Genomic DNA, 23,413 nt, shown 5'->3' with positions numbered 1-23,413 from the left:
TTATTCGAATTTGAATTAAAATGTGGGAATTCTTGGGAACGGGAAAGGCTTATTTACTTGAGGAACAGGTAAAGGTGGTGGAGGTGGAGGTGGTGGCAACCAGTCCATTTTATATTCCTTCCTAGCTAATTTCCGTTTAATTTCATGGTCGCCCTCGGAGTCTTTGAATCGGACAGGTCGAGTTACACCATTCTTGGTCTCAAACTCATATATAACCTGTTTGTCTGTATTTTCATCGACTATGGCACGAGACACAAACATTGACCAAACGGACAAAAAGTGTCATTTCGGATGGTCACGCAGCCAATCGCATTCGAGCACTTCGAAGAAGCCTTACGTTCCAAGGGAGAGGGTGTCTGGTGCAAGGCAGAGGTCATGAAACTCTACGAGCAGTACATCCTCAATGCCTGGGAGGACAAATCGTCCTTGGATTGGCAATTCTACCAACTCCTCTGGGACGACCTCCTACGCAACTGGGATAACGAAAGAGCCCAATTCAAAGGTCGGGAACTAATTTTGCAAATTACCCTTAATTTAACATACTTATCCAAATAAACACCTAAATTTACTTGGGGTTTCCACCTAAAATAAAATTTTTTTACTCTTAGAACCACTCGAGGTTCTCCTTACGGTTGTTGAGCTTGTCACCGTCAATGTGTCTGACCCTCGTCTTCTTGTCTGGATTTGGAACCCATTGCATACCGACAAGCCTTCCCATGGAAATTGAACCGTAATTCCGAAGGTTAAGGTTCAAGTGTCCCAAGTTGTTGAGGACTGGGGTAAGAACCTTGCCTGTCTCCTTGTTGCGGATTTTGTATGGGTAGGGTTGGGAAATTTCGTAAGCGTCATCGGCAACAAGGGTTGCCCAAACTTCCTTTTCTTTGTGTTTCTCTTCTTCCTCTTCTTCCTCTTCTTCCTCTTCTTTGATAATACCTTCGGCAATTCTGTGTTCACGAAGTACGGTGTTGCATGTTCTGTCCTTTCCGAGTACCTTCCAGATGGCGTCTATCTCTTCGAAGAAACGGTAGATGAGTCGGGCAAGGTTTTGGTTCTCTATGTTGTATTGGCGCAAGGTTTCCGCGAACTCGTACAGGACTTTCTCATTGGAAGCTTGGTTCGTGAGGACATTGGCTTTGAGATTGGTTATCTCTAACATAAGACTATTTTGGAGAGTCTTAATGGAGTTTGTCAGATGAGCGTTCAATTGGGCAATTTGAATTTGAATTGGGCGCTTGTCTGGCAACCTTGAAAGGACATCTGCCATTGTGTTCGGCTTCGGTGCTTGTTCGGACATCGAAAAAATGAAGTGGTTTGAGAATGGCGGTTTTACTTCAAAAAGCTTGTTATGACAGTTATGTCATACAACAAGTTTAAAATAATATCTTGTTCTTCTTCTGAACGTTTGTTGTCTCTTCCGATAAAAGTTTGGAACATGAGAACCAAAAAACGTTTTTTGAGATTGCGGAAGAGTTCAGGCAAACGTTCATATTCCGGATATGTTGGGAGCAGTTCGAAACATCTGAGCTGACTTTCGGACAAAATTGGGACAATGTCAACAAATTCATCTTTGGTCGGACTGCTTGAAGGTAAGTCCCTTACATGTAAGTAGCTCTGGTAAAGTCTTCTCATTTCTGCTAACTTTTGGAGTATAGCTTCGTAGTTTAGAAGTTTTAATTTTAATTGTCTTATTCCACTCTTGACATCTAAACGGTAACTATCCATGAGGTCAAGAGTAGCTTTGGTAGCTTTAAGTGGAGCTATCTGTTCCTTGACCTCTGCAATTTTGGTTGCAATTGTGATTTGAGCTCCTTCAAGTTCGCCGTCTATGTCGTTCTCAACGTCTTCAACGATGGCTTGAAACTCTTCATCGGTCCATTCAGATTGGTGTGGGACGAATTTAACTTGCTTCATTCAAAAAATGAAAAAAATGTTTTTACTCTAAACGTTAAGGTTTACAGTACTGGTTGGATGTCGCCTTCTGAGGTTATGAAGAACGGCCGTCCTGAGAAGTGGAACAGTGCTCTGAGAATTTGTATAATTCGTGGAATTGGACTCTCTCTGTTTGGAAGTTGTATCCATGGGCGCTTTGCAAAGAACTTGAGAAGAGCTTCTTTCTTCATCTCCTTTATGTCGTCTACAGGAGTGTTTTCTGGTATTTGAATTGGAATTCCGGTTTCAATTTCGATTTTCAGCGCACCTCTTCCAGACAACCAGCAGCCGAGGGACTTGTTGGCTTTGTCCTTGCCCAAGTACTGCTTAACAACTTCATTTATCTCTATAAGGTAAATTGCCTCATCTAATGGCTCGATGTTGTCCATTGTTCTGTTTCAGAACTAGTCTTGTACTTTTTCAGAACAATACTTGTACTGTTTCAGAACTAGTCTTGTACTGTTTCAGAACAATACTTGTCCTGTTTCAGAACAATACTTGTACTTTTTCAGAACAATACTTGTCCTGTTTCAGAACAAATTTCCCGTAAAAGCTCTCAATTTGTGAGAAAAATTTTCTGTTTCAGAACAATACTTGTACTTTTTCAGAACAATACTTGTACTGTTTCAGAACAATACTTGTACTTTTTCAGAACAATACTTGTACTGTTTCAGAACTAGTCTTGTACTGTTTCAGAACAATGACTGACGTCCCACCAACCGAGTCCATTCCCAAACCAGAAGAACCGAAAGCTGCAGAACCACAACAGTCTCCTCAGCAACCTCAGTTCCAGCAAGTACCTCCGATTTACTACCAATTTCCACCTCAAGGTTACTACCCACCACAAGGCTTCCCGAACTACCCTCCTCAGCCTATGCCTTACTTCCCCAACCCTTGGATGTTCCAGCAAGCTCCACCCCAGCAATTCCAATCTCAATCCAAATCGAAGAGAGACCAAGAGTTCGAAGAAGGTCTGAACCGCTTACGCAAAGATTATGCTACTGCCCCTATGGAAGATGACAGGCTTTCAGTCTCTTCCCTCAAATCGACCGATTCGACTCGTACCACAGATTCGGTTCGTGACCGTGAAGACTACCTCAAGCAGTCTGAGAGACTCTTCATCCTACAATCATTTACAGTTGGAGCTCTCAAGAACATGCGCAATTACGAAGGTCAGACACCAGCTGGAGACCGCAAAACAGACGTACTCGCAAGAGCCGTCCAGCTCGTCAAAACAAAGACTGAGATAGTCGACTTCATTCTTGCAGCTTGCCCATACAAGTAAAAAAAATAAACAATTACGAGTTAAACTTTTTATTCTTTCTTTTCTGAGTTGTTTAGAGCTGGTTTCTCTTGTAGGAACCTTTCGTACTCTTCCATGGTCATGTAATTGCGAATTTGGTACGCAATTCCAGGTTCGTTGTTTTTGAACCTTACGTATGTAACGCTTCCATCCTCCTCAGGGAAGTAAGCTGCTAACATCTGACCAAGTTTTCTCGGTGACTCGGAGCTCATTAAAAATGTCACTTTTAAACGTTAAGTTTTTAGTCTTATTTTACCCTTTGTTTACCCTTTGTTTACCCTTTGTTTGTCAAGGTAGTATTGGAGCGCAATTTCTCCAAATTCTCTGTGTCGGAGTTCTTCAGCATTTTCCAAGGTGTACCTGGAGAACTCAAAGAAGTTGTCAAGAAGATACTGCCATGCTGCTCTTCTGAGTTCGTCGGTATTTTGGAAGTGTTGCACCTTCGAGTCTTCTGACATGAAAAAAATGACACTTTTTCATTATATAACTGTTATTTTTGACGAAGTGCAAATCGTCACTTCGTGTCATAATGTAAAAATAACGCTAATTTTTTATAAAATTTGACGAAGTGCAAATCTTCACTTCGTGTCATAATGTAAAAATAACGCTAATTTTTTATAAAATTTGACGAAGTGCAAACCTTCACTTCGTTAAAAAATGGCATATGCTTGCTTCCCTCGGAAAACCGAGAGAAGAGATTCCGTATGAAAACAGTGAAGAACAGCGAGTAGGTAAAAAACCTTAGTCGCCAAAACTCTATGAAAATCGTGAAGAACAGCGAGACCGACTTTTATCTGGGTCGCCTAAAACTCTATGAAAACAGTGAAGAATAGCGAGTAGGTAAGAAACCCCAGTCGCCAAAACTCTATGAAAACAGTGAAAAATAACAGAGTATTTTGACAACTTCAAACAAGTAGGGTAGATGACACTTTTTCTATTAAACCGTTTTGACATTTCTCATGAGTGAGTATAGTTCTGCCGAACCATTGGAAGAGAAGAAGTACCCTTGCTGGCAAAAGACAAAAATAGTTGCCTTAGTTGTCATTGCAATTGTACTCGTAATTGAATTCATTGTACTTCTCTTCACGTACCTAAAACTCAAGGACGGCATATGCTTTAAGAAGCTACCATCTTACTAAGACTAAACACTTACATTTTTCAAGCTTGACTTTTTACAATTTGAACTTTGTTTGCGTAGATATGAATTCTGAAAGAAGTATGAGGGTCTTGTATGACTTTGTACTTCTCCCATAGTTCATGTCTGTCAAACTTACCTGCCATGGACTCTTTCATAAGTTCCATGAAATCGTCTTCGGACAATCCGGGGAAAAGTACAATGTCAGTAAGTATTCTTTTAACATCCTTACTTAAACTCTTTGCTGTCTGTACACAAATGACAACTGAGATGTTAAAGTGTCTGAGCTTCTTAAGAATTCGACACATGTCTTGTTCTCTATTCTTTAACAAAGGATGAGAAGCAAAGTCATCTAAGATAAAAGACATCTATGAGGGTAAGTCTTCCAATCGTAAGATTGCAATTTCTTCGAAATGTATTCTATCTCTTTCTGTTTGTTTCTGAAGTGTTTCTTCTCTAAATTTCTCTGCATTTCCTCATTTGGGTCTTTGAACTTCGAATTTATATACTCATTTATAGCATTATACTTCAAAACTCTTCTTTGGTACTTCTTTATCCAATCTAACAACTCAGAGTCTTTTATACATACTAACTTAGACTTCTTTATAATATCTTTGAACGAATTGACGGTTTGGTCAAATTGACCAGAAGTACTACAAATGACAACTAACTCATAGAATGGGTTCTTCTCATCTAGTTCTTGTTGTTGTGCAGCCATTTTAAGATAAGTGAAAGTCTTACCCGACCCAGGTGGTGCAATTAGACCTGTTATACCATTCTGAGCAAATAAGAACTTGTCATGTATAGGCTTTATCTGAGCATTTTCTAACTTCCTCTTGTTCTTGTTTAAAACATTCTCAAATTTTTTGTCAATGTCAGCAAACTTTTTTTCTAACATATTTTTAGAAAAATTAAAATTTTTATCTTTTAGAAAATGTCTAGCGATTTCGCTATCTATATTCGAGACAAGCTTTTCGACAGCAAAACATCTGTCGACCATAAAATCTTACATAGTGTAAACAAGAAAGGTGAATTTGTTCTAAAGTTCTGTTTCTGGGAATATGACAAGAACCATAAAACATTAAGCAGAGCAGTCTTAAAATTTGTCAATGACAGACTTGTTGACAGAGATGACGCCGATTGGAAAGATGAAGTCCAACAAAAGTTCTTAGAATGCAAAGAAGACGAGTGTGGTAGAATTTACGAAAAAGTGACACTTAACCTTAAATTTCCAAACACTATTTTTTGATTATATTTTGTTATTTATATATTTATATATATATATGTATATATTTATATATGTATATATTTATATATGTATATATTTATATATGTATATTTATATATGTATATATTTATATATGTATATATTTATATATGTATATATTTATATATGTATATATTTATATATGTATATATTTATATATGTATATATTTATATATGTATATATTTATATATGTATATATTTATATATGTATATATTTATATATGTATATATTTATATATGTAATATTTATATATGTATATATTTATATATGTATATATTTATATATGTATATATTTATATATGTATATATTTATATATGTATATATTTATATATGTATATATTTATATATGTATATATTTATATATGTATATATTTATATATGTATATATTTATATATGTATATATTTATATATGTATATATTTATATATGTATATATTTATATATGTATATATTTATATATGTATATATTTATATATGTATATATTTATATATGTATATATTTATATATGTATATATTTATATATGTATATATTTATATATGTATATATTTATATATGTATATATTTATATATGTATATATTTATATATGAATAAATAATACATCAAACTAGTTTAGAGTTGATAGTAAGAAGCGAAGAACAGTACCAGTAAGATACAGCAGTAGTAGCTGCTTCATGCTGCATTGAGTATTGTTGAATAATTTGAAGTAGTGGTTTTTGAAATCAGCACCCCTATGAGAGCGCTGGCGACCGAAACACGACTAGTAAGATTGTGTATTAGAAACTGCTTCATGCTGTGTTGAGTAAGCTTCGATGTCTTTGTAGGATAGCTTTCTGAGAGCGAAACAAGATAGTGTTGAAAAAAAAATTTTGAAAATCTGAGAGACTGTGCAAGAGCCAACGACCAAAACACTACCAGTAAGATACAGCAGTAGTAGCTGCTTCATGCTGCATTGAGTATTGTTGAATAATTTGAAGTAGTGGTTTTTGAAATCAGCACCCCTATGAGAGCGCTGGCGACCGAAACACGACTAGTAAGATTGTGTATTAGAAACTGCTTCATGCTGTGTTGAGTAAGCCTCGATTTCTTTATCAGACCACCTTTAAATTAACCACTCACATTCTCACTGTGGTCCATCTAAAATTTGTAAGCTTTATGACATAAAATTATATTATATGCAGGATCCCACCTATTACTTAATCTTTTTGGAATAAATGTTTTATAATATTTATCGATTGATTGTAATTTTTTGTATAAAAAAAGTTTTTTATTTATATTAAAAATATATTCGGTTAATGATATTATCTTATAATTTGTAAATAAATCTAGTAATAAAATAACTTTAATAGTTGGTGTCACTTTTTCGAAAATTCTGGTTTTTTCTCAATGACAGACTTGTTGACAGAGATGACACCGATTGGAAAGATGAAGTCCAACAAAAGTTCTTAGAATGCAAAGAAGACACATGCGCTGTTCTTGAAGATGAAATAGAAAACAGAATAGAAGAGCTATTAAAGGACAAAGAACTTTTACAAAAATATGGTTCTGAGAAGTTTGACATAACTCCACCAGAAAAGAAGAAGAAAGAAAAGAAAGAAAAGAAAGTAGAAGAAGAGAAGAAAGAACCTGAACCAGTTCCAGAGAAAAAGAAATTTGACATGTAAAAATAAAATTTTATTTTTAGAACATTTCTGGGTCAATGTCAATGTTCTCTTCCTCTTTAGGAGTAAACACTGGCTTAGACTCTAAAATCTTTTTACCCAATTTACCTTGAACTTCTACAACTTTAGACTCATAATATTCATAGTCGTCTGCTTTCTTTGGTTCATAAGGTATAACAAGTTTGTATGCTTTGCCTTCTTTAAGGTTTGAAAACCTTCTGTCAAAACTTTCTTTGACTGCTAACAAACCTTCTATCTCTAAGTCTTCAAATTTCGCACCATTTTTAGTCACAATAGCAAACTTAACTGGTTCGATGTTCCAAACTTTGCTGAATGAAGACTTTTCAAAATGGTAGAAGTAAACATTCAAATATGTGAATGGGTCTAGTTCTTCTTTAAGTCCTAACATGTACTTGTTTACTGAGATGAATTTTGTCATCTTTTCTATCGGATAAAAAAATATTTTTTTAAAAAATTTACTCAGAAAAAATTTTCTTTGTATATACACCATTCTGAACATCTAAAAGACTTTTGACATTTGCCAAGAATGTTCGTTTAGACGCTGTCATATAACCATATTCTTGACAATATTGTTTATACGAATCGTACAATGACCTTTCATCTAAACACTCAAAGTCAGTTTCATCTATGAACAGTTCATATACACTCTTGTTTGCTTCTAACAATGTTTGTCTCTCTTCGGTATGTGGAATTTGTCTTGGATTGAACTTTGAAATATCCAATGTCATAAAATATGAGAACAAGTGGTTGTAAAAGTCAGATGTCAAAGTTTCTGCTAAGTCGTCAAAATATTCTGTATCTTGCATATGAGCTTCTGACGTTCTGACAACTACATATCTTCTGTCAGAACTTTCTAACTTCATCGGAACAGTATTGTTTGAAACCATAATGAAGTTTGCAACATTTTCACAAACTCTTTGGTCTTTATATTTTCTTTCAACGACTCCAACTTTGTCTGTTATAAGACTCTTCAAAGCATCTGAGTTCAAAACTTTTGTTGTATCTATACTTTGAAGTTCGTTACATACTATAAGTTTCATATTCTCTATTGAGGAGTTAAACTTGCCACAGATGTTTTCTAAGTTTGTCATATTCGGGTTCGAATAGCCCTCTAACAGTTTGCATAAGATATCTGTAAAGAAAGTATTCTTACCTGTTCCTTGTTTTCCAATTATAATGAGAGCAGTTTCATTTTTAGCACTTGGATGTTGTAAGATGTTTGCAAACCAACATAAGATATACTCATAGACTCTTTCGTTTCCATTGCATATAATTTCTTTGACATGGTCTAACCAAGCTTCTATAATATTTTCTTTCCATTCTACTTGTTCATATTATATATCCAGTGAAGATAGAATAGAAGTTTGGAGAAGGTGTATAGAACTTTATACCTCGAACTGAAAAATCTTCTAACTTTGACAATAAGATATCCCAAGCATCTAACATCTTCATGCCAACTTGTACAACTTTTATTTTCTTAAGTTTTGTCTACATTCTTGTTCTGAAACTATTGTCGCTTTAGGTTTGTTAAAGACTCACCATTCTTTCATAACATAACATTCTGGGGCAGAGTCAACATAAATGACTAAACGTTTCAAATTCTCGACTGCTTTGTTATAGTCTCGAAATGGACACATATTTCTGAATGCTTGAAGTCATAAAAATCTGAAACATCTATTCTGTACATTTTTATAAAAATAAAAAAATATTTTTTTTATTCTTGACTTTGTTGTTGCATTTGTTCCATTTGTTGCATTTGTTGTTCTTGAGCTATTTGTTGTTGAAGTTGTTCTTGTAATACAATACTTTCACCAGTTGCATCTTCCAATTCGAAACTTTCTGCCGTCATTGACAAATACATAGGACATAAAAGTTTTACAGGAACAAAGTTTGCGTCAACTAATGTCAACGTTATACTTGCCAAAGTGTTTGAGTTCACTAAGGTTGAAAATTCTGCATTCGAATGAACAATAGACAAACCAGCAGAGAAAGTATTGTTTATACGCATAAGTATCTTTTGGTCATAATAGTTTCTGTCGACATTCGAATAACACTTTGAACCTAAGTTTGAAACAATATATAAGATTGGTGTGCTTAATGTCAATGGAATAGACATTCCTTGTATGACACCTTTTCCTGTTATAGGAAACTGTTGGTAGTAAAAACCAGAAATAAGTTTTGTATTATAGCTCATATCGTTTATAGTAAACTCAGTCGGACATCCAAACATAATGAAACCTGCTCTAGTTGCAGCACATGTTACACCCGTACTTAAAGTATTAAATAAGTCAACAAAACCTGTTGGTGGTATATCTGAGTAAGTATCTTCAAAGGAGTATTTTTTACCATTCACAACAATAAAGTCTTCTGGTGTCAAAAGAGCAAAACAGGCTTTAGTCGTCATTGTGTTTAAAGTTAGTTTACAATACCGTCCTTGAGGACTTTGTAAGTTTGTTGTTATAGAATTATATGACTCAGGGTTTTTAGTCGTAATAGTATAAACCATTATATCTTCTGCCATTTATATATATTTAAAAGTTTTTCTGAAAGTGGAGAAGAACTTCATCTAAACTTTCACATGGCGTTTCTTGAAGTTCTCTGTCTAAGAAGTTCAAATATTTTGTAAAGACATAGAACTTTCCTTTGTCTACACGAACAAACAAAACAGGGTCTTTCATATCGTTCAAAAGTGTGTAAAGTCCTTTACATGAAATAAAGTCTATATTATTTTTCTTCAAACATCTTTCAAGAAGTTTTGACATTTTTACTTAGCAAATAAATTTTAATGAAATGTTGTGGTCGTCAAATATTTTTATGACGTCTGGGAAACTATACTTTAAGTTCAACGTTTCACCTCCTTTCATAACGTATATCTTGTCAATGACATTATATGAAACACCACAGCAACTAATGTCGGGTTCTATTTCTTTGATGTTTATATCGTCTGCCTCTGTCAAAAGTTTCAATAGTTCTTTCAAAACTTCATGAGGTGCAATGACATATGAGTTCACTTTTACAGGGTTGTGTTCGACCAAGTTTAACATTATACTTAAAGCTTGACAAATCTTCTCCTGAGTTTGAAGTTTGTCTTTCAGTTGTTGGTAGTCGTTTCGAATATCTGCAACAGAACTTAAGTCTCTGCTAACTTCAGGATATGTTGGTTCTTTTACAGGAACAATTGTTATACCATCTTTGTCTTCGTATGGTTTCCCCACTTCAACATCTCTGTCTTTGACATTGACAACAACACTTTGACTGTTTGTTTGAGTTGGTGAATTTAACTTCACATCTGCCACCCGCCATTAAACCTTTTGAAACACTCACGCTTCTATTTTTCGGAAATGACATTTTACTTAGAATAAAAAGATGGACGTATTCGAGTATCTCTTCGAATTGAAGCAGAACAAAGTTTACACACACAAACAATACAAATACATTGACAGAATAGTTCTTTATACAAACAATGGAAAATGTTATAGAATAGCAATATCTGCTGAACCAAAATATTTCCATAAAGCAAAGAAAGTTGGTATAACTGAAATGGTGAAAGTTCTTGACGTTGACAAAAATATAACAACAAAACTTACAGATATTTCTAAAGGTAAGTTTATAATACAATACTATGTCAAAACTGGCGTACTGTCAATATTTGACGGAGAGAAGTCAGTTCAAGAACAACTTACTGACCTGCTGCCAAAATCTGCTCGATGGAAGCTGTCGTTATGCCAATCTGAGGAGCCCAGCAGGTTTCATCGAACGAATCTTCAAAAGAGCATCTTCCGTGAAAAGTGCTATTGGTTTTGTAAACTTCTTTGCTTTCAATTCATCTGGACCGTCTCTGTCACCAGTATATTGTATTTGTACAGTACCAACAGTTGAAATACCACCCATAAAGTCTTCTGAGTCAGCAAATGGAATGCCAAGCCAAAAGTTTTGAACGGTCTCCATTTGTATATTGAGTTTTTTGACCTCCTGTATGAGTCCATACTTTCACATATGGCATAATAGAACTTTGCATTTCAGGGTTAATGGTTGTTGTGAAGTTGTTGTTAAAGTTCATAGCATCTAATGTCAAGTTGTATGACCTCATATCCTCAACTGTAGAATATTCTTCTCTTGGATAATATTTGCCATCTATGTTTATATGATATTTAATACCGGGGTTGTAGAAACAAGAATAGTCATTTATAGTTCGTCTGAACAGTACAAACATAGTATCTGCATGTTTCATTGCAGTTGTTAAAGCAATATCTGTTCTTGCACCTGGGTCAGCACTTTGGTTTCCAACTTCACCTGCAAAGTCTTTGACAGATATTTGGTGTATAGGGAACATAAGTGGAACTGCAATATATTTGGCAGCTAAAGCATTTGAAATATCTGGGTCCAACATATAAACGGCAAGTCTGCTTTCTATTCTCTTGCATTCAAATTTTTCGCATGTAAACTTAACTGGGTCCCAAGCAGTTCCAGCAGCATTGAAATAATAGTTTACTTCATTGTTGAAGTTTGAGAAACCAAAGTCTAAGTCAACTTTGTCTTTGCAAAAGTCACAGAACTTGGCTCCACCAGCTGTATCTGTAAGAGTGAATGGGTCTTGTGTTGGTGCAATGACTAAGTTATTTTTGCTTGGAGTAAGTTCGATAGAAATTTTTCCTGCCCAGTTTGGCAAGTATCTTAAAAACCTGAAGATGAGGAAAGATGACAAAGGAACTCTAAGTTTCAGTTTTACTTTGGTTACTGCTGCTGCAGTTTGTCCAGAAAGGTTAACATAAACTCCTGGAACGTTAGGGTCAAGTCTTCTTATTTTCTCAATAGTTGCATACTGGTCTGTTTGTTCTCTAGCTTGTGGTTGTACTGAGTTTCTCAAAGCGAACCATTCATAGTTTGCCCATGTTACTGTTTGAACTAAGTCAGAGTTAGAATATATCTTATATCCCATGAAAACTTCTGGAGCATATTGGTATCCGACATAGAAAATTCCATTGCAACCTTTCTTGTCAGACAACTTGGCAGAAGGTTTTATTTCAATGTCTTGTTCCACGTATAAGAATGAGGTTGTCAATAGAAATAATATGAAACCTGTCGCAAGCAATATCTACTGTTGTTGAAGAACCTTCTCCAAACTCACCTACGTTTCCATAAGAAACAGCAGTTGTATATTCGTAAGTTCCAGGAACTATTTCTGACCTTCTAATGGCATTGTCGCATTCGTTATACCATTCGGAAACATTTCCGTTCATGGCATCCAAAACTGTTGGCGTTATATTCTGAGCGGCGTACATTTCATATGGGTAAAAATATAGAATAGTTGGATTTATGTGTCATAATTGTATCGTACCAAGCTTTACTTTCTCTGACTGAGTTTTTAACTCTTCTTTTTTCCTTCATTGCCACTACTTTCACTAGATGAAGTTACTTCTTCACTACTTTCACTTTGTTCACTCTCTCTTCTCTTTGGTGTCGCTTTTGGTAACTTGCCCTCTGCTTCAAGTTGTTGCATCTTTGCCTCATGTTCACCTAATGTTGTAAATTTCCCATGTCCTTTTTGCCTTTGGGCTCTGGTCGCCCATCTCAGGTAACCTATATCCTAGAAAGATTTTGTCATAGTTTGTATTTGAGTCTTCGCGTATTGTTTGCATGACTCTTTCCTGAGTTTCCGGTTCAAGCTCTTCAAACAGAGCTTGTCCATATGGAATAAGCTCGTTTCCAAATATATGTTTTTGTAGCCATTCTGGTTTTCTTTCCATGTGACCAATAAATCTTTTGTGAATGGGAAAGCTTTTACCAATGTTTCAGTCTTGCGTCATTTATTTCTGTAGTTGGTTTTATTTTGTCAAGGAACATGTTTTTCAATACTAACATTTCATTTCGGTACTGTCCATTTGAGTTTTCTTAAATATTCATCCCTTCTCAGTTCATTGTCTGCAAAGTAAGTTTTTATGACATTTTGCAAACTTTCGTTTGCAAGGTCATGTACAATAGGTTCTCTTCCTTCTATCTCCCTAACTTTCTTTCTAAACTCTTCACCAAATATACCATCTTTATGGTTCTGTGTAGTTCTTTGAGATAAATGTTCTAGAACGTCAGGTGTTATATTTCCATCAGCCATGTTCATTTCATACTGGTTTCAAAATATCTGCATCTTTCATATCTTTCAATGGCATTAAAGCCGCGCTGAAAATACCAGCTATATCTGGTTCACCATTCACTTCCATTGCGTCTACAACTTCTTGGAATTGTGGTTGTAAGTTTATGAACCACCTATCCGGATTAGCTTTATGACCCCATCTCATTGTAGTTCCATAGTCTGCAGAAACAAAAGTAGGTTTGTTTCCATATTGGTTAGGTTCTGAATGAACTTTAAACAATGTTTCATTTCTATATGTTTTGTGAAATTTAACCTTTTATTTTCACCGAGTTCAGCCAAAGATTGAACGTTATATGGTCGTAAGTAAAAAGGATTGTTGTATTTGCGTACACTTTCTTTCAGTACTTCCATTCTATGCTGAATATTTTCATCTGATGTTGGAGTCTTTTGTATGTCGGCGAACATTTTTCGATATTCTTCTACTATGTCAGCTGAATTTTTCTTAGACTCTTGGAAAGATTCCATATTCTCCGCATACTCTTGTTGAGGGTCAAGATTTTTCGGCTGTTCCAAATCTTCATCTAGTTCTGTGAAGTTAGTTTCCAAAGGAGGGACTTGTTCGTTTCCTTCTGGCTCTTCTAGCTGTTGTTGCTGAACTATTTCTTCCATGTCTGGTTGTATCTGAACTTCTTCCTGTGGAGTTTCTTGTACCTCATCTGGTGGCATTTCATATATTCCGAGACCGTTTTTAACAAGTTCCCTATCTAAGTCATCCGGACTCATAAACCTTTCTTCTTTCGTTCCGTCTCTATTTTTTACGCGTTTCATGAAGAGAGTTGAATTATCATTTAGCTCTGACACCAATATCTCGGAGTAAATTCAGTCATGTCATTTGGATGATATGCTATTAAATCATATCCCTTAGCGAGCTTGTATTTTCCAGGTTTGAAATTATATCCCATTTGGTGCTGAGCCATAAAGCTAAATAGGTTCGGGTCAGTATTTCCATTCCTTGAACTTTCTAATAGCTTCTTTATATCTGTCACTAAAGTCAAGAGTATCTGGGTAACCATAGTCTTCCTTAAGCATTTTAAGAATTCTTGGTTTCCTTGTTCTCTACTTCTTTTATGTCCTTGCTCTGTTTGTGTTGTTGTTGTGCAGGGTTTTGAACTGTTGGTTGTTGTGCTGGTTGTGGTTGTTGTTGTGCAGGGTTTTGAACTGTTGGTTGTTGTGCTGGATTTTGAACTGTTGGTTGTTGTGCTGGATTTTGAACTGTTGGTTGTTGTGTTGGTTGTTGTGTTGGTTTTGGTGCATGCCTGTGTCTGTGTCCATGTGACGATGTAAATGTTTTAGGTAGTCCTGGTGCAGGTGCTTCTCTTGGAGGGTTTGGTGGTATATAAGTTCCACTAGCTAGTATATAAGTTCCACCAGCTGGCACATATGTTCCATCTGCAGCATAATGTCCTACCTGACTTTTCGTTCTTAAGAAAGCATTTACTAGGTCTGTTTTGGTCTGTTGTAACTCTTTTTCTTGACTTTCCACAACAGTTGCTCTAACGGCGTCATAGGCACTTTGAACTGCCTGTCTCGTTGCTGCATCTGTTATTTTCGTCATATTTTGTGCTACTTCTCTTAACTCGTTGTCGAAAACTTCAGACTTCAGTTTCTTTCCAGATGAGAAGTCGTTCACTAGTTTCACCTTACTATGAAGAGCTTCGAAGGCGTTCTTAAAGTCAGCATTCATTAAAGCTTCATTTGAACTGTCTTCATCCGCTTGTATTTTTGTCCTTATTGACCCTATAAGTTGGGCTGCTTTAGCGTTGGCTTGGGCATCTAACCAGTCATTATTAGCTTTTATATTGTTGTAAACAGAAATTCATCAAAAGTGACACCTCAGAAAAGCTAAAATATTGAATTTTTGGAACTTTTGATAGAGCACGTTTTTAAATATTAATTAAAGTAAATGTATATTTTGTAAAGATTCTTTTTAATAAAAAAATAAAATTTTGAAGAAGAACACAAAATCTTCTGAAAAATAATATCACATAAACTCATATTATTTTCTAATATTATAACTATTTTATATAAAAATCAAATTCAATGATCTTAAAAGCGAAGGATAAACCTCAAAATTTACGAATATTAATGAGTGGGAATATAATGCTTATCTATCATAAAACCATATGAAATATTCCCACTCATTATATTCGTAAATTTTGAGGTTTATCCTTCGCTTTTAAGATCATTGAATTTGATTTTTATATAAAATAGTTATATATTAGAAAATAATATGAGTTTATGTGATATTATTTTTCAGAAGATTTCATTCTATATGCCTATGAAAAGTACTCTCAAAACTAACTTTTTCCTAATTATAATTAAATCTAGAATATTGTATTATGCTTAGTATTATTTCATTTTTCTCATTCAATTTAGAATTTACAAATGTCAAAAAATTGAGAGCTGTCACTTTTGATGAATTTCTGTTTATTACAATATATTCTGCGCTTTTCATTGCCTTTTGCATGGCTGCGTCGTTATTTTTACTTTCTTGTGCTAAGTTTTCATACTGTACGGTTTGGTTTTGCAACTGTAAAAGTTTTTCTGCCTTTACATTTGCTTCAACTTCTTTTTTATACTCATCGCTATCCATATATGTCTTCAGGGCTTTTTGTTTTATTTCTTCATCTTTCAGTACTTTATATTGAGTAGTATGGTTTTTCAAATTTATAACATCTTGTTCCATTTTTGCTACTTCTGCTGCTTTTTCTGACACTTTTTTCGCATATTCCTCTGTACTTAGTTCTTTCAGTTGTTCTTCTTTCTTCTTTTTCTCTACGTTTAACTCATTGAGTTTCTTTGTGTGTCTGTCATATTCTAGTTTCTTTTCGTTTTCACTTATTTGTTTCTGTATGTCTATGTTTGACTTTTTGACATCTGTTATTTGATTTTTGAGTGAACTCAAATTCATTTGACTTTGAGGGTTATAAGCTGTTCCGTCTGCAGCTCCACCATAGCCTGCCATTTTCGCTAAAAGTGCCGCTCTTAAACCTCCACTCTGTGCACCAATAACTCGGTTTAAAAGCATAGGGTTGCTTGACATTTGTTGCAACATAGTGGGGTCATTCATAATTTGTTGTTGCAACTGTTGTTGTGGTGTCAGTTTTACTATTGGATGTTTCAATGCTCTCTTCCTCTTACGTATATTCTTACGTAGCTTACGTGGCATTTTAAGTGAAGTTAAAAAGCGGTTTTTGACAGATGTTTATATGACACTTTTTGTTCAGCACAAAAAACTACTCGGTCAAAGTGTTGTCAGTTTTGTAAAATAACCGTCCTATCTCATTCTATAAGGGGAAAAGGCTTCTCAAAGTATACTTCCTTGGAACGCCTGTAACTTTTCCTGTAGCGACGATAGACCCTTACTTGTCCGGACAAAGTTATACTATTTTGAGTGCTCTACAAAAAGTCAACGGCGACGACTCTCAAAAACCGTTGTGTAAAAAGTTTTACCGTTGGACAAAAAAGTATATATAGAAAACAAAAAACGTTTATAGTTCATTCAATATTTGAGATGGAACGGTTTGCCAACGGTAACTATTAAATAAAATAAAAAAATAGAGGGGGTCTCCGTTGACGAAAAACGGTTCATCTCAAACTCTTATTTGAAAAAAACAGTTCATTTTTCATAATGGCATTCGCTAGCGTGTTCGCTCCAAATTCACCTGAAGAAATTGCTTGCAGACTTTCAGCACCCACAGGTTTAGAACCTCAATATCAAACTGCAGCATCTACACATTCTCCAAGCAGAACAGACAATTCAAATTCAAATTTGTCCTGCAATTCACTCAATCCAAAGCCACTTTCACTACCAAAAACAATACCAAACGAGCTCCGTATTACAAAGAACCACAGCAACGCTGAACTACGCAAAATACTACTCAGATTGTCTGAAGAATACTTCAATTCAAAGCCAGAAGAAAGAGTTCCTGCAACTTTTAACAAAGAATATTGTGAACAACTCAACAAAGTTCTTGCAGACTTTACCAAACTACAAAAAGAAACACCTGACCCATTCGAATTAGGTGACACAATTGTCAACTATTTTCCAACAATAACAAAGATAATGGTTGACAGAACTATATGTCAGCTTATTGAAAGTCTTCCACCCAAAGCTGCAAAAAAAGTCGAACAGCTTTGGGTCGAATTCAAATCAAAGAGTTACGGATATCAGGATGACGAAGAAGAACGTGAGTACGGACAAGAAACAGCAAAATGGCAATGTCTTAGCTCACTCAACCCCAAGTTCAAACCATTATTTTACTCAGACAACAACACAATTCAAGTACGCAAAATTGCTATTCATTTCGTTAACCAAGCAGAAGACATTGAAGAAGGAGACTCTATCTCAGTTTATGTTTGCTACTGCAAGTTTTTCAAGGACGAATTTGGAGGACCAATTCTCATGCATGTCTTCAAGCCACATCAGCAACTCTACGTTGAAACTGAAATAACACTCATGCATGGAATGTATCTCAAGTTTGAAAGCCAATTGGAAAACACATACAACATTTGGCTTTCATACATTCAGTTCGATACACCAGATGACTTTGATGTTGAAGAAGAAGAGTCCTCCGAATTCACACCAGAAGACTAACAATTTTCCGAATAAAAACTTCATTTATACTAAACATCTTCAGGGCTAGAGGGCACGAAGTGCCTGGAAGCCCACACACATACTACTAAAATATATAAATAAAAATATTAATTTTTTATTCCAATTCTTTCAATTTGTTATATAATTTGTTTCGTTCAGCAGTATAATATAATAAGTCACTGACCAACTGGTCCACTTCTATATGTGACTCTGCCGATGAGACTCTATAGACTGTTCCGTCAATCTTCGAATTGTAATTTGCAATTTGTTGTCTCAAATACTCCAGAGTCTCCTCCTTCATCTTCTCAAGCACTTCTAACTGCTCTGGTGTTGGTTGGTGCGTAGAAAAGTGCGCAATGACTTCGTCCCAATTACGGAATGACATTCTAATTTTTGTTGGAATAAACTTTGGAAAAAATTTAGGGGCTAGAGGGCACGAAGTGCCTGGAAGCCCCACTACCTTTTTTTTCCACTAATTTAAAATTGGCGCCAAATGTCACTTTTGCTAGTGATGCATTTCGGTATGATATAGAATTTTCTGAAATTGTTCTGGATTTTCTTTAATATTAATAATATCTGTTTTCATTTTCTGTACAATTTTATTAATACCAGCATCTGGCATTAAATGTTTTAATTTTGCATATGCTTGGCAAATATTAAGATCGATTTCAATTGGTTTTATGCCAGGTTTTGTTCGTAATTCCAAATTATGTGTAATGCATGAAAAATAGCATGACTTCATTTTTGACAGTTTACAAATGTAAAGTGTTGCATCCTTAAAAACTTGGAAATATATACATTCATGAATTATCTTGTATATTAATTGAAAATCCATAAAACCCTAACAATATTTTTTCTTAAAAAAACTATAAAAATATAAATAAAATTAATCGTTAAATAAAAATATTTGATATTAGAATTTTATTGGAAAAATAAAAAACTTAATATTTTAAAGAAATACTTAAATACTTGAATGTTTTAACTTTTACATTATCATATAGACTCTCAAATTATTAGCCATTTTGGCTGAGAACTATGGTCTGCGAGGTACATAGATAGAATCAGTACCTCGCAGACTATAGTTCTCTATATGGCGCCGAAAATTTTTGGTGAAATGTCGTCGCATTTCACCAAAAATTTTTCGGCGCCATAGGAAGAATTGGAGGGTGTGAGATACTATTACATGCTATAGTACTCACACCCTCCAACTCCCAATCAAAATCGCATAAAATTTGCTACTTATCTTCAGATTACCTCCCATTATAAAATATATCATTGCTATCTCATCGTACTATACTTCCACCCTATTGTATTCTTATATACGAAAAAAAGAGATCTGACATTGTGTCAGATCTCAGTAAAAGTGACATTTACATGTCAAAAAAATAGAATGAGTTTAAGTAATTAAAATTGAGGGTGAGAGTAGTATTGTATGAAATAATATCTCTCACCCTCCAATTCATCCTATGGCGCCGAAAAATTTTGGTGAAATGCGACCACATTTCACCAAAATTTCTCGGCGCCATATAGAGAACTAGAGCCTGTGAGGTACTGATACTATCCATGTACCTCGCAGGCTCTAGTTCCAAGCCAAAATGGCTAAAAATTGCCCGCAATTGTTCACATTGCGGGCAATTTTTAGCCATTTTGGCTGGGAATTGGAGGGTGAGAGTAGTATTGTATGAAATAATATCTCTCACCCTCCAATTCATCCTATGGCGCCGAAAAAATTTTGGTGAAATGCGACCACATTTCACCAAAATTTCTCGGCGCCATATAGAGAACTAGAGCCTGTGAGGTACTGATACTATCCATGTACCTCGCAGGCTCTAGTTCCAAGCCAAAATGGCTAAAAATTGCCCGCAATTGTTCACATTGCGGGCAATTTTTAGCCATTTTGGCTGGGAATTGGAGGGTGAGAGTAGTATTGTATGAAATAATATCTCTCACCCTCCAATTCATCCTATGGCGCCGAAAAAATTTTGGTGAAATGCGACCACATTTCACCAAAATTTCTCGGCGCCATATAGAGAACTAGAGCCTGTGAGGTACTGATACTATCCATGTACCTCGCAGGCTCTAGTTCCAAGCCAAAATGGCTAAAAATTGCCCGCAATTGTTCACATTGCGGGCAATTTTTAGCCATTTTGGCTTGGAATTGGAGGGTGAGAGTAGTATTGTATGAAATAATATCTCTCACCCTCCAATTCATCCTATGGCGCCGAAAAAATTTTGGTGAAATGCGACCACATTTCACCAAAATTTCTCGGCGCCATATAGAGAACTAGAGCCTGTGAGGTACTGATACTATCCATGTACCTCGCAGGCTCTAGTTCCAAGCCAAAATGGCTAAAAATTGCCCGCAATTGTTCACATTGCGGGCAATTTTTAGCCATTTTGGCTGGGAATTGGAGGGTGAGAGTAGTATTGTATGAAATAATATCTCTCACCCTCCAATTCATCCTATGGCGCCGAAAAAATTTTGGTGAAATGCGACCACATTTCACCAAAATTTCTCGGCGCCATATAGAGAACTAGAGCCTGTGAGGTACTGATACTATCCATGTACCTCGCAGGCTCTAGTTCCAAGCCAAAATGGCTAAAAATTGCCCGCAATTGTTCACATTGCGGGCAATTTTTAGCCATTTTGGCTTGGAATTGGAGGGTGAGAGTAGTATTGTATGAAATAATATCTCTCACCCTCCAATTCATCCTATGGCGCCGAAAAAATTTTGGTGAAATGCGACCACATTTCACCAAAATTTCTCGGCGCCATATAGAGAACTAGAGCCTGTGAGGTACTGATACTATCCATGTACCTCGCAGGCTCTAGTTCCAAGCCAAAATGGCTAAAAAATTGCCCGCAATTGTTCACATTCCCATCTTTTGTTGGTAAGACGAAGAATATGAAATAAATTATGAAGAAGATAATGATGAATAAAATATCACTTTTTATATTTTTGACACGTAAAGTTGTCACTTTTCTGTCAAACCGTTTTTATCGTTTTCGTATATAACAGTATTTAAAAATATAAAATTTTTTGATAATATATTTTTATATCTTGAATTTTCAAACAATATATTCACAGATAATATAATGGGAAATCTATCTCAACCTAGCCTTAAAGTACCAAACTCCTGCTTGCATTCTCACTCACAAATATTAAACATCCATCTCCAAAAAACTAAATTCTTCACAATTTTTTTTAAAATTGAGAACATAAAAAACGTATGCATTCAATAATTTAAGATACTAACAAATATTACAAACTTCAAAATAGCAGATATTAACGTTTTCCAATTAAAAAAATATCATTTTGCTTTTCAAATCGAACATAAATCTTAAATATTTTTAATTAATATCTGATTTACAGCATTATTATCCATTTATAAATCTGACAAATAAATGACAAAACCATCAGAAATAGTGTCACTTTTTGTCAAAAGTGAAGTCACACTATTTTTCATGCACAACATAATTCCAAATTATGTTCATTTGCCAACTTTTTGAACATTGATTTTGAAATTTCTCTGTAAGTTCCATTATTTAATTTGGCTTGTTTACAAACTTCCTTCAGTTTCTTACCAGCATTAACTTCATCAACAGATTTTTTGAGCCATTCAATATCGACTAATTTTCTTGAGGCTCTATGCAAATGGTAGAGATTATTTTTTGTCGCATATTTGCGCATATTATGACACACAATTATTTTTGTCCGTTAATGGAAACAAAATCTCTATGCATTGCTTTTCTTCATGTCTTTCGCCTAAAGGTATGTTTAAAACAATATGTATGAGATACGTATTATAAAAGATTTGAAAAACTCACATATTATTATCAAATTTTCAAATTTTTATCGAGAAAATATTGAAATCAAGACGACAAAATATTGTTCATCTCGTAAACGAAAAAGAGGATTTGACGCAGTCAAATCCTCTCTCTTAAAAAGTGGACTTTACATGGCAAATTTCAAATGCATGTAAGGTCCACTTTGATCAGTTTCAGGATGGAATTGGAAGCCATGAGGTACTGACATTGCATCAGTATCTCATAGCCTCCAATCCCTTCAAAAAATGGGAGAAACTTTGGTCGAATAATTTAACATTTGGCCAAAGTTTCTCCCATAATTAATGAGAATGAAAGGGTAAGAGGCATATAGGGTCACTATATACCTCTTACCCTTTCATTTTCATTTGGAGGTCAACAAACCCGGAGTTAATTGCAAACAATTAACTCCAAATTTGTTTATGTTAAGGAAGGAATTGGAGGGTAAGAGGTACATAGTATGAATATGTACCTCTTACCCTGCAATTCCTTCTAGAAAGTTCCAAAACTTTGGTTAATTGCAAACTATTAACCCAAAGTTTTGGAACTTTCAAGTGGAGATGGAAGGCTTTGGGGTATACATTAATATAATATACCTCAAAGCCTTCCATCTCCACTACAAATGGGAGAAACTTTGTCCGAATAGTTTAACATTCGGACAAAGTTTCTCCCATCTTTCAATGTAATTGCTACCTGTGAGGTACTGACTTGAAGTCAGTGCTTGACAGGTAGCAATATCCAAAAATTTAAAAACATTTTATCAGTTCGTTAGAGAACTAGAGCCTCCTAGGTACTGAACCGGAATCAGTGCCTAGGGGACTCTAGTGATCTATATAAATCTGAGAAACTTTGAGGAAATTGTTCGACATTTCCTCAAAGTTTCTCAGCAATTTAGCGAGGAATGTTCGTTATCGTGTAGATATTTATAATATATACATGATAACAAACATACCCAGCTATGTTGTGCATGAAAAATAGTGTGACTTCACTTTTGACAAAAAGTGACACTATTTCTGATGGTTTTGTCATTTATTTGTCAGATTTATAAATGGATAATAATGCTGTAAATCAGATATTAATTAAAAATATTTAAGATTTATGTTCGATTTGAAAAGCAAAATGATATTTTTTTAATTGGAAAACGTTAATATCTGCTATTTTGAAGTTTGTAATATTTGTTAGTATCTTAAATTATTGAATGCATACGTTTTTTATGTTCTCAATTTTAAAAAAAATTGTGAAGAATTTAGTTTTTTGGAGATGGATGTTTAATATTTGTGAGTGAGAATGCAAGCAGGAGTTTGGTACTTTAAGGCTAGGTTGAGATAGATTTCCCATTATATTATCTGTGAATATATTGTTTGAAAATTCAAGATATAAAAATATATTATCAAAAAATTTTATATTTTTAAATACAATAGGGTGGAAGTATAGTACGATGAGATAGCAATGATATATTTTATAATGGGAGGTAATCTGAAGATAAGTAGCAAATTTTATGCGATTTTGATTGGGAGTTGGAG

The 23,413-nt window shown here is 34.8% G+C and overlaps 15 protein-coding genes and 1 pseudogene across 16 annotated transcripts, besides 13 other annotated features; 5 read left to right on the top strand and 11 right to left on the bottom strand.

Moving 5' to 3' along the window:
- Positions 1 to 13,669: part of a mobile genetic element that runs on past the window's edge.
- Positions 16 to 261, bottom strand: TVAGG3_0097630 (uncharacterized protein; the record flags this gene model as incomplete). Its single annotated transcript, XM_051222689.1, has 1 exon — positions 16 to 261. The coding sequence occupies one exon, from the start codon at positions 259 to 261 to the stop codon at positions 16 to 18; it is 246 nt and encodes an 81-aa protein (XP_051107675.1).
- Positions 292 to 555, top strand: TVAGG3_0097620 (uncharacterized protein; the record flags this gene model as incomplete). The annotated part of the gene is made up of 1 exon (XM_051222688.1): positions 292 to 555. One exon carries the CDS (start codon positions 292 to 294, stop codon positions 553 to 555), a length of 264 nt encoding a protein of 87 aa, XP_051107674.1.
- Positions 605 to 1,156, bottom strand: TVAGG3_0097610 (HNH endonuclease family; the record flags this gene model as incomplete). Its single annotated transcript, XM_051222687.1, has 1 exon — positions 605 to 1,156. One exon carries the CDS (start codon positions 1,154 to 1,156, stop codon positions 605 to 607), a length of 552 nt encoding a protein of 183 aa, XP_051107673.1.
- On the bottom strand, positions 1,327 to 1,911 carry TVAGG3_0097600 (uncharacterized protein; the record flags this gene model as incomplete). The annotated part of the gene is made up of 1 exon (XM_051222686.1): positions 1,327 to 1,911. One exon carries the CDS (start codon positions 1,909 to 1,911, stop codon positions 1,327 to 1,329), a length of 585 nt encoding a protein of 194 aa, XP_051107672.1.
- TVAGG3_0097590 (uncharacterized protein) lies at positions 1,953 to 2,318 on the bottom strand (the record flags this gene model as incomplete). The annotated part of the gene is made up of 1 exon (XM_051222685.1): positions 1,953 to 2,318. One exon carries the CDS (start codon positions 2,316 to 2,318, stop codon positions 1,953 to 1,955), a length of 366 nt encoding a protein of 121 aa, XP_051107671.1.
- TVAGG3_0097580 (uncharacterized protein) lies at positions 2,630 to 3,214 on the top strand (the record flags this gene model as incomplete). The annotated part of the gene is made up of 1 exon (XM_001296606.1): positions 2,630 to 3,214. The coding sequence occupies one exon, from the start codon at positions 2,630 to 2,632 to the stop codon at positions 3,212 to 3,214; it is 585 nt and encodes a 194-aa protein (XP_001296607.1).
- On the bottom strand, positions 3,244 to 3,444 carry TVAGG3_0097570 (uncharacterized protein; the record flags this gene model as incomplete). The annotated part of the gene is made up of 1 exon (XM_051222684.1): positions 3,244 to 3,444. One exon carries the CDS (start codon positions 3,442 to 3,444, stop codon positions 3,244 to 3,246), a length of 201 nt encoding a protein of 66 aa, XP_051107670.1.
- Positions 4,896 to 5,265, bottom strand: TVAGG3_0097560 (P-loop containing nucleoside triphosphate hydrolases family; the record flags this gene model as incomplete). The annotated part of the gene is made up of 1 exon (XM_051222683.1): positions 4,896 to 5,265. A coding segment is annotated over one exon (370 nt), but the record flags the coding sequence as incomplete, so codon positions are not given.
- Positions 5,302 to 5,616, top strand: TVAGG3_0097550 (uncharacterized protein; the record flags this gene model as incomplete). Its single annotated transcript, XM_051222682.1, has 1 exon — positions 5,302 to 5,616. One exon carries the CDS (start codon positions 5,302 to 5,304, stop codon positions 5,614 to 5,616), a length of 315 nt encoding a protein of 104 aa, XP_051107668.1.
- On the top strand, positions 6,987 to 7,301 carry TVAGG3_0097540 (uncharacterized protein; the record flags this gene model as incomplete). Its single annotated transcript, XM_051222681.1, has 1 exon — positions 6,987 to 7,301. The coding sequence occupies one exon, from the start codon at positions 6,987 to 6,989 to the stop codon at positions 7,299 to 7,301; it is 315 nt and encodes a 104-aa protein (XP_051107667.1).
- Positions 9,034 to 9,840, bottom strand: TVAGG3_0097530 (uncharacterized protein; the record flags this gene model as incomplete). Its single annotated transcript, XM_051222680.1, has 1 exon — positions 9,034 to 9,840. The coding sequence occupies one exon, from the start codon at positions 9,838 to 9,840 to the stop codon at positions 9,034 to 9,036; it is 807 nt and encodes a 268-aa protein (XP_051107666.1).
- Positions 11,405 to 12,258, bottom strand: TVAGG3_0097520 (protein of unknown function, DUF4106 family; the record flags this gene model as incomplete). The annotated part of the gene is made up of 1 exon (XM_051222679.1): positions 11,405 to 12,258. A coding segment is annotated over one exon (854 nt), but the record flags the coding sequence as incomplete, so codon positions are not given.
- Positions 13,670 to 13,696: 27 nt separating the features above from the next.
- On the bottom strand, positions 13,697 to 14,496 carry TVAGG3_0097500 (annotated as a pseudogene). Its single transcript has one exon. A coding segment is annotated over exon 1 (800 nt).
- A 771-nt stretch (positions 14,497 to 15,267) lies between these two features.
- Positions 15,268 to 15,305: a mobile genetic element.
- Positions 15,268 to 15,305: a terminal%2Cinverted (terminal inverted repeat of Banshee-A3 transposon ID:TVAGG3_0097490).
- Positions 15,306 to 15,863: 558 nt separating this feature from the next.
- Positions 15,864 to 15,900: a mobile genetic element.
- Positions 15,864 to 15,900: a terminal%2Cinverted (terminal inverted repeat of Banshee-A3 transposon ID:TVAGG3_0097480).
- A 98-nt stretch (positions 15,901 to 15,998) lies between these two features.
- On the bottom strand, positions 15,999 to 16,636 carry TVAGG3_0097470 (protein of unknown function, DUF4106 family; the record flags this gene model as incomplete). The annotated part of the gene is made up of 1 exon (XM_001305194.2): positions 15,999 to 16,636. A coding segment is annotated over one exon (638 nt), but the record flags the coding sequence as incomplete, so codon positions are not given.
- A 462-nt stretch (positions 16,637 to 17,098) lies between these two features.
- Positions 17,099 to 18,064, top strand: TVAGG3_0097460 (uncharacterized protein; the record flags this gene model as incomplete). Its single annotated transcript, XM_001296315.2, has 1 exon — positions 17,099 to 18,064. One exon carries the CDS (start codon positions 17,099 to 17,101, stop codon positions 18,062 to 18,064), a length of 966 nt encoding a protein of 321 aa, XP_001296316.2.
- Positions 18,065 to 18,179: 115 nt separating this feature from the next.
- On the bottom strand, positions 18,180 to 18,449 carry TVAGG3_0097450 (uncharacterized protein; the record flags this gene model as incomplete). The annotated part of the gene is made up of 1 exon (XM_001296314.1): positions 18,180 to 18,449. The coding sequence occupies one exon, from the start codon at positions 18,447 to 18,449 to the stop codon at positions 18,180 to 18,182; it is 270 nt and encodes an 89-aa protein (XP_001296315.1).
- Positions 18,450 to 19,535: 1,086 nt separating this feature from the next.
- Positions 19,536 to 19,650: a mobile genetic element.
- A 141-nt stretch (positions 19,651 to 19,791) lies between these two features.
- Positions 19,792 to 19,900: a mobile genetic element.
- A 141-nt stretch (positions 19,901 to 20,041) lies between these two features.
- Positions 20,042 to 20,150: a mobile genetic element.
- A 141-nt stretch (positions 20,151 to 20,291) lies between these two features.
- Positions 20,292 to 20,400: a mobile genetic element.
- Positions 20,401 to 20,541: 141 nt separating this feature from the next.
- Positions 20,542 to 20,650: a mobile genetic element.
- Positions 20,651 to 20,791: 141 nt separating this feature from the next.
- Positions 20,792 to 20,900: a mobile genetic element.
- Positions 20,901 to 21,021: 121 nt separating this feature from the next.
- Positions 21,022 to 21,083: a mobile genetic element.
- A 643-nt stretch (positions 21,084 to 21,726) lies between these two features.
- Positions 21,727 to 22,849: a mobile genetic element.
- Positions 22,850 to 23,413: the final 564 nt, after the last annotated feature.

The sequence above is a fragment of the Trichomonas vaginalis genome, chromosome IV (genome assembly GCF_026262505.1).
Source record: "Trichomonas vaginalis G3 chromosome IV, whole genome shotgun sequence".
Lineage (NCBI taxonomy): Eukaryota > Parabasalia > Trichomonadida > Trichomonadidae > Trichomonas > Trichomonas vaginalis.
This window is presented reverse-complemented; position numbering and strand designations above follow the sequence as displayed.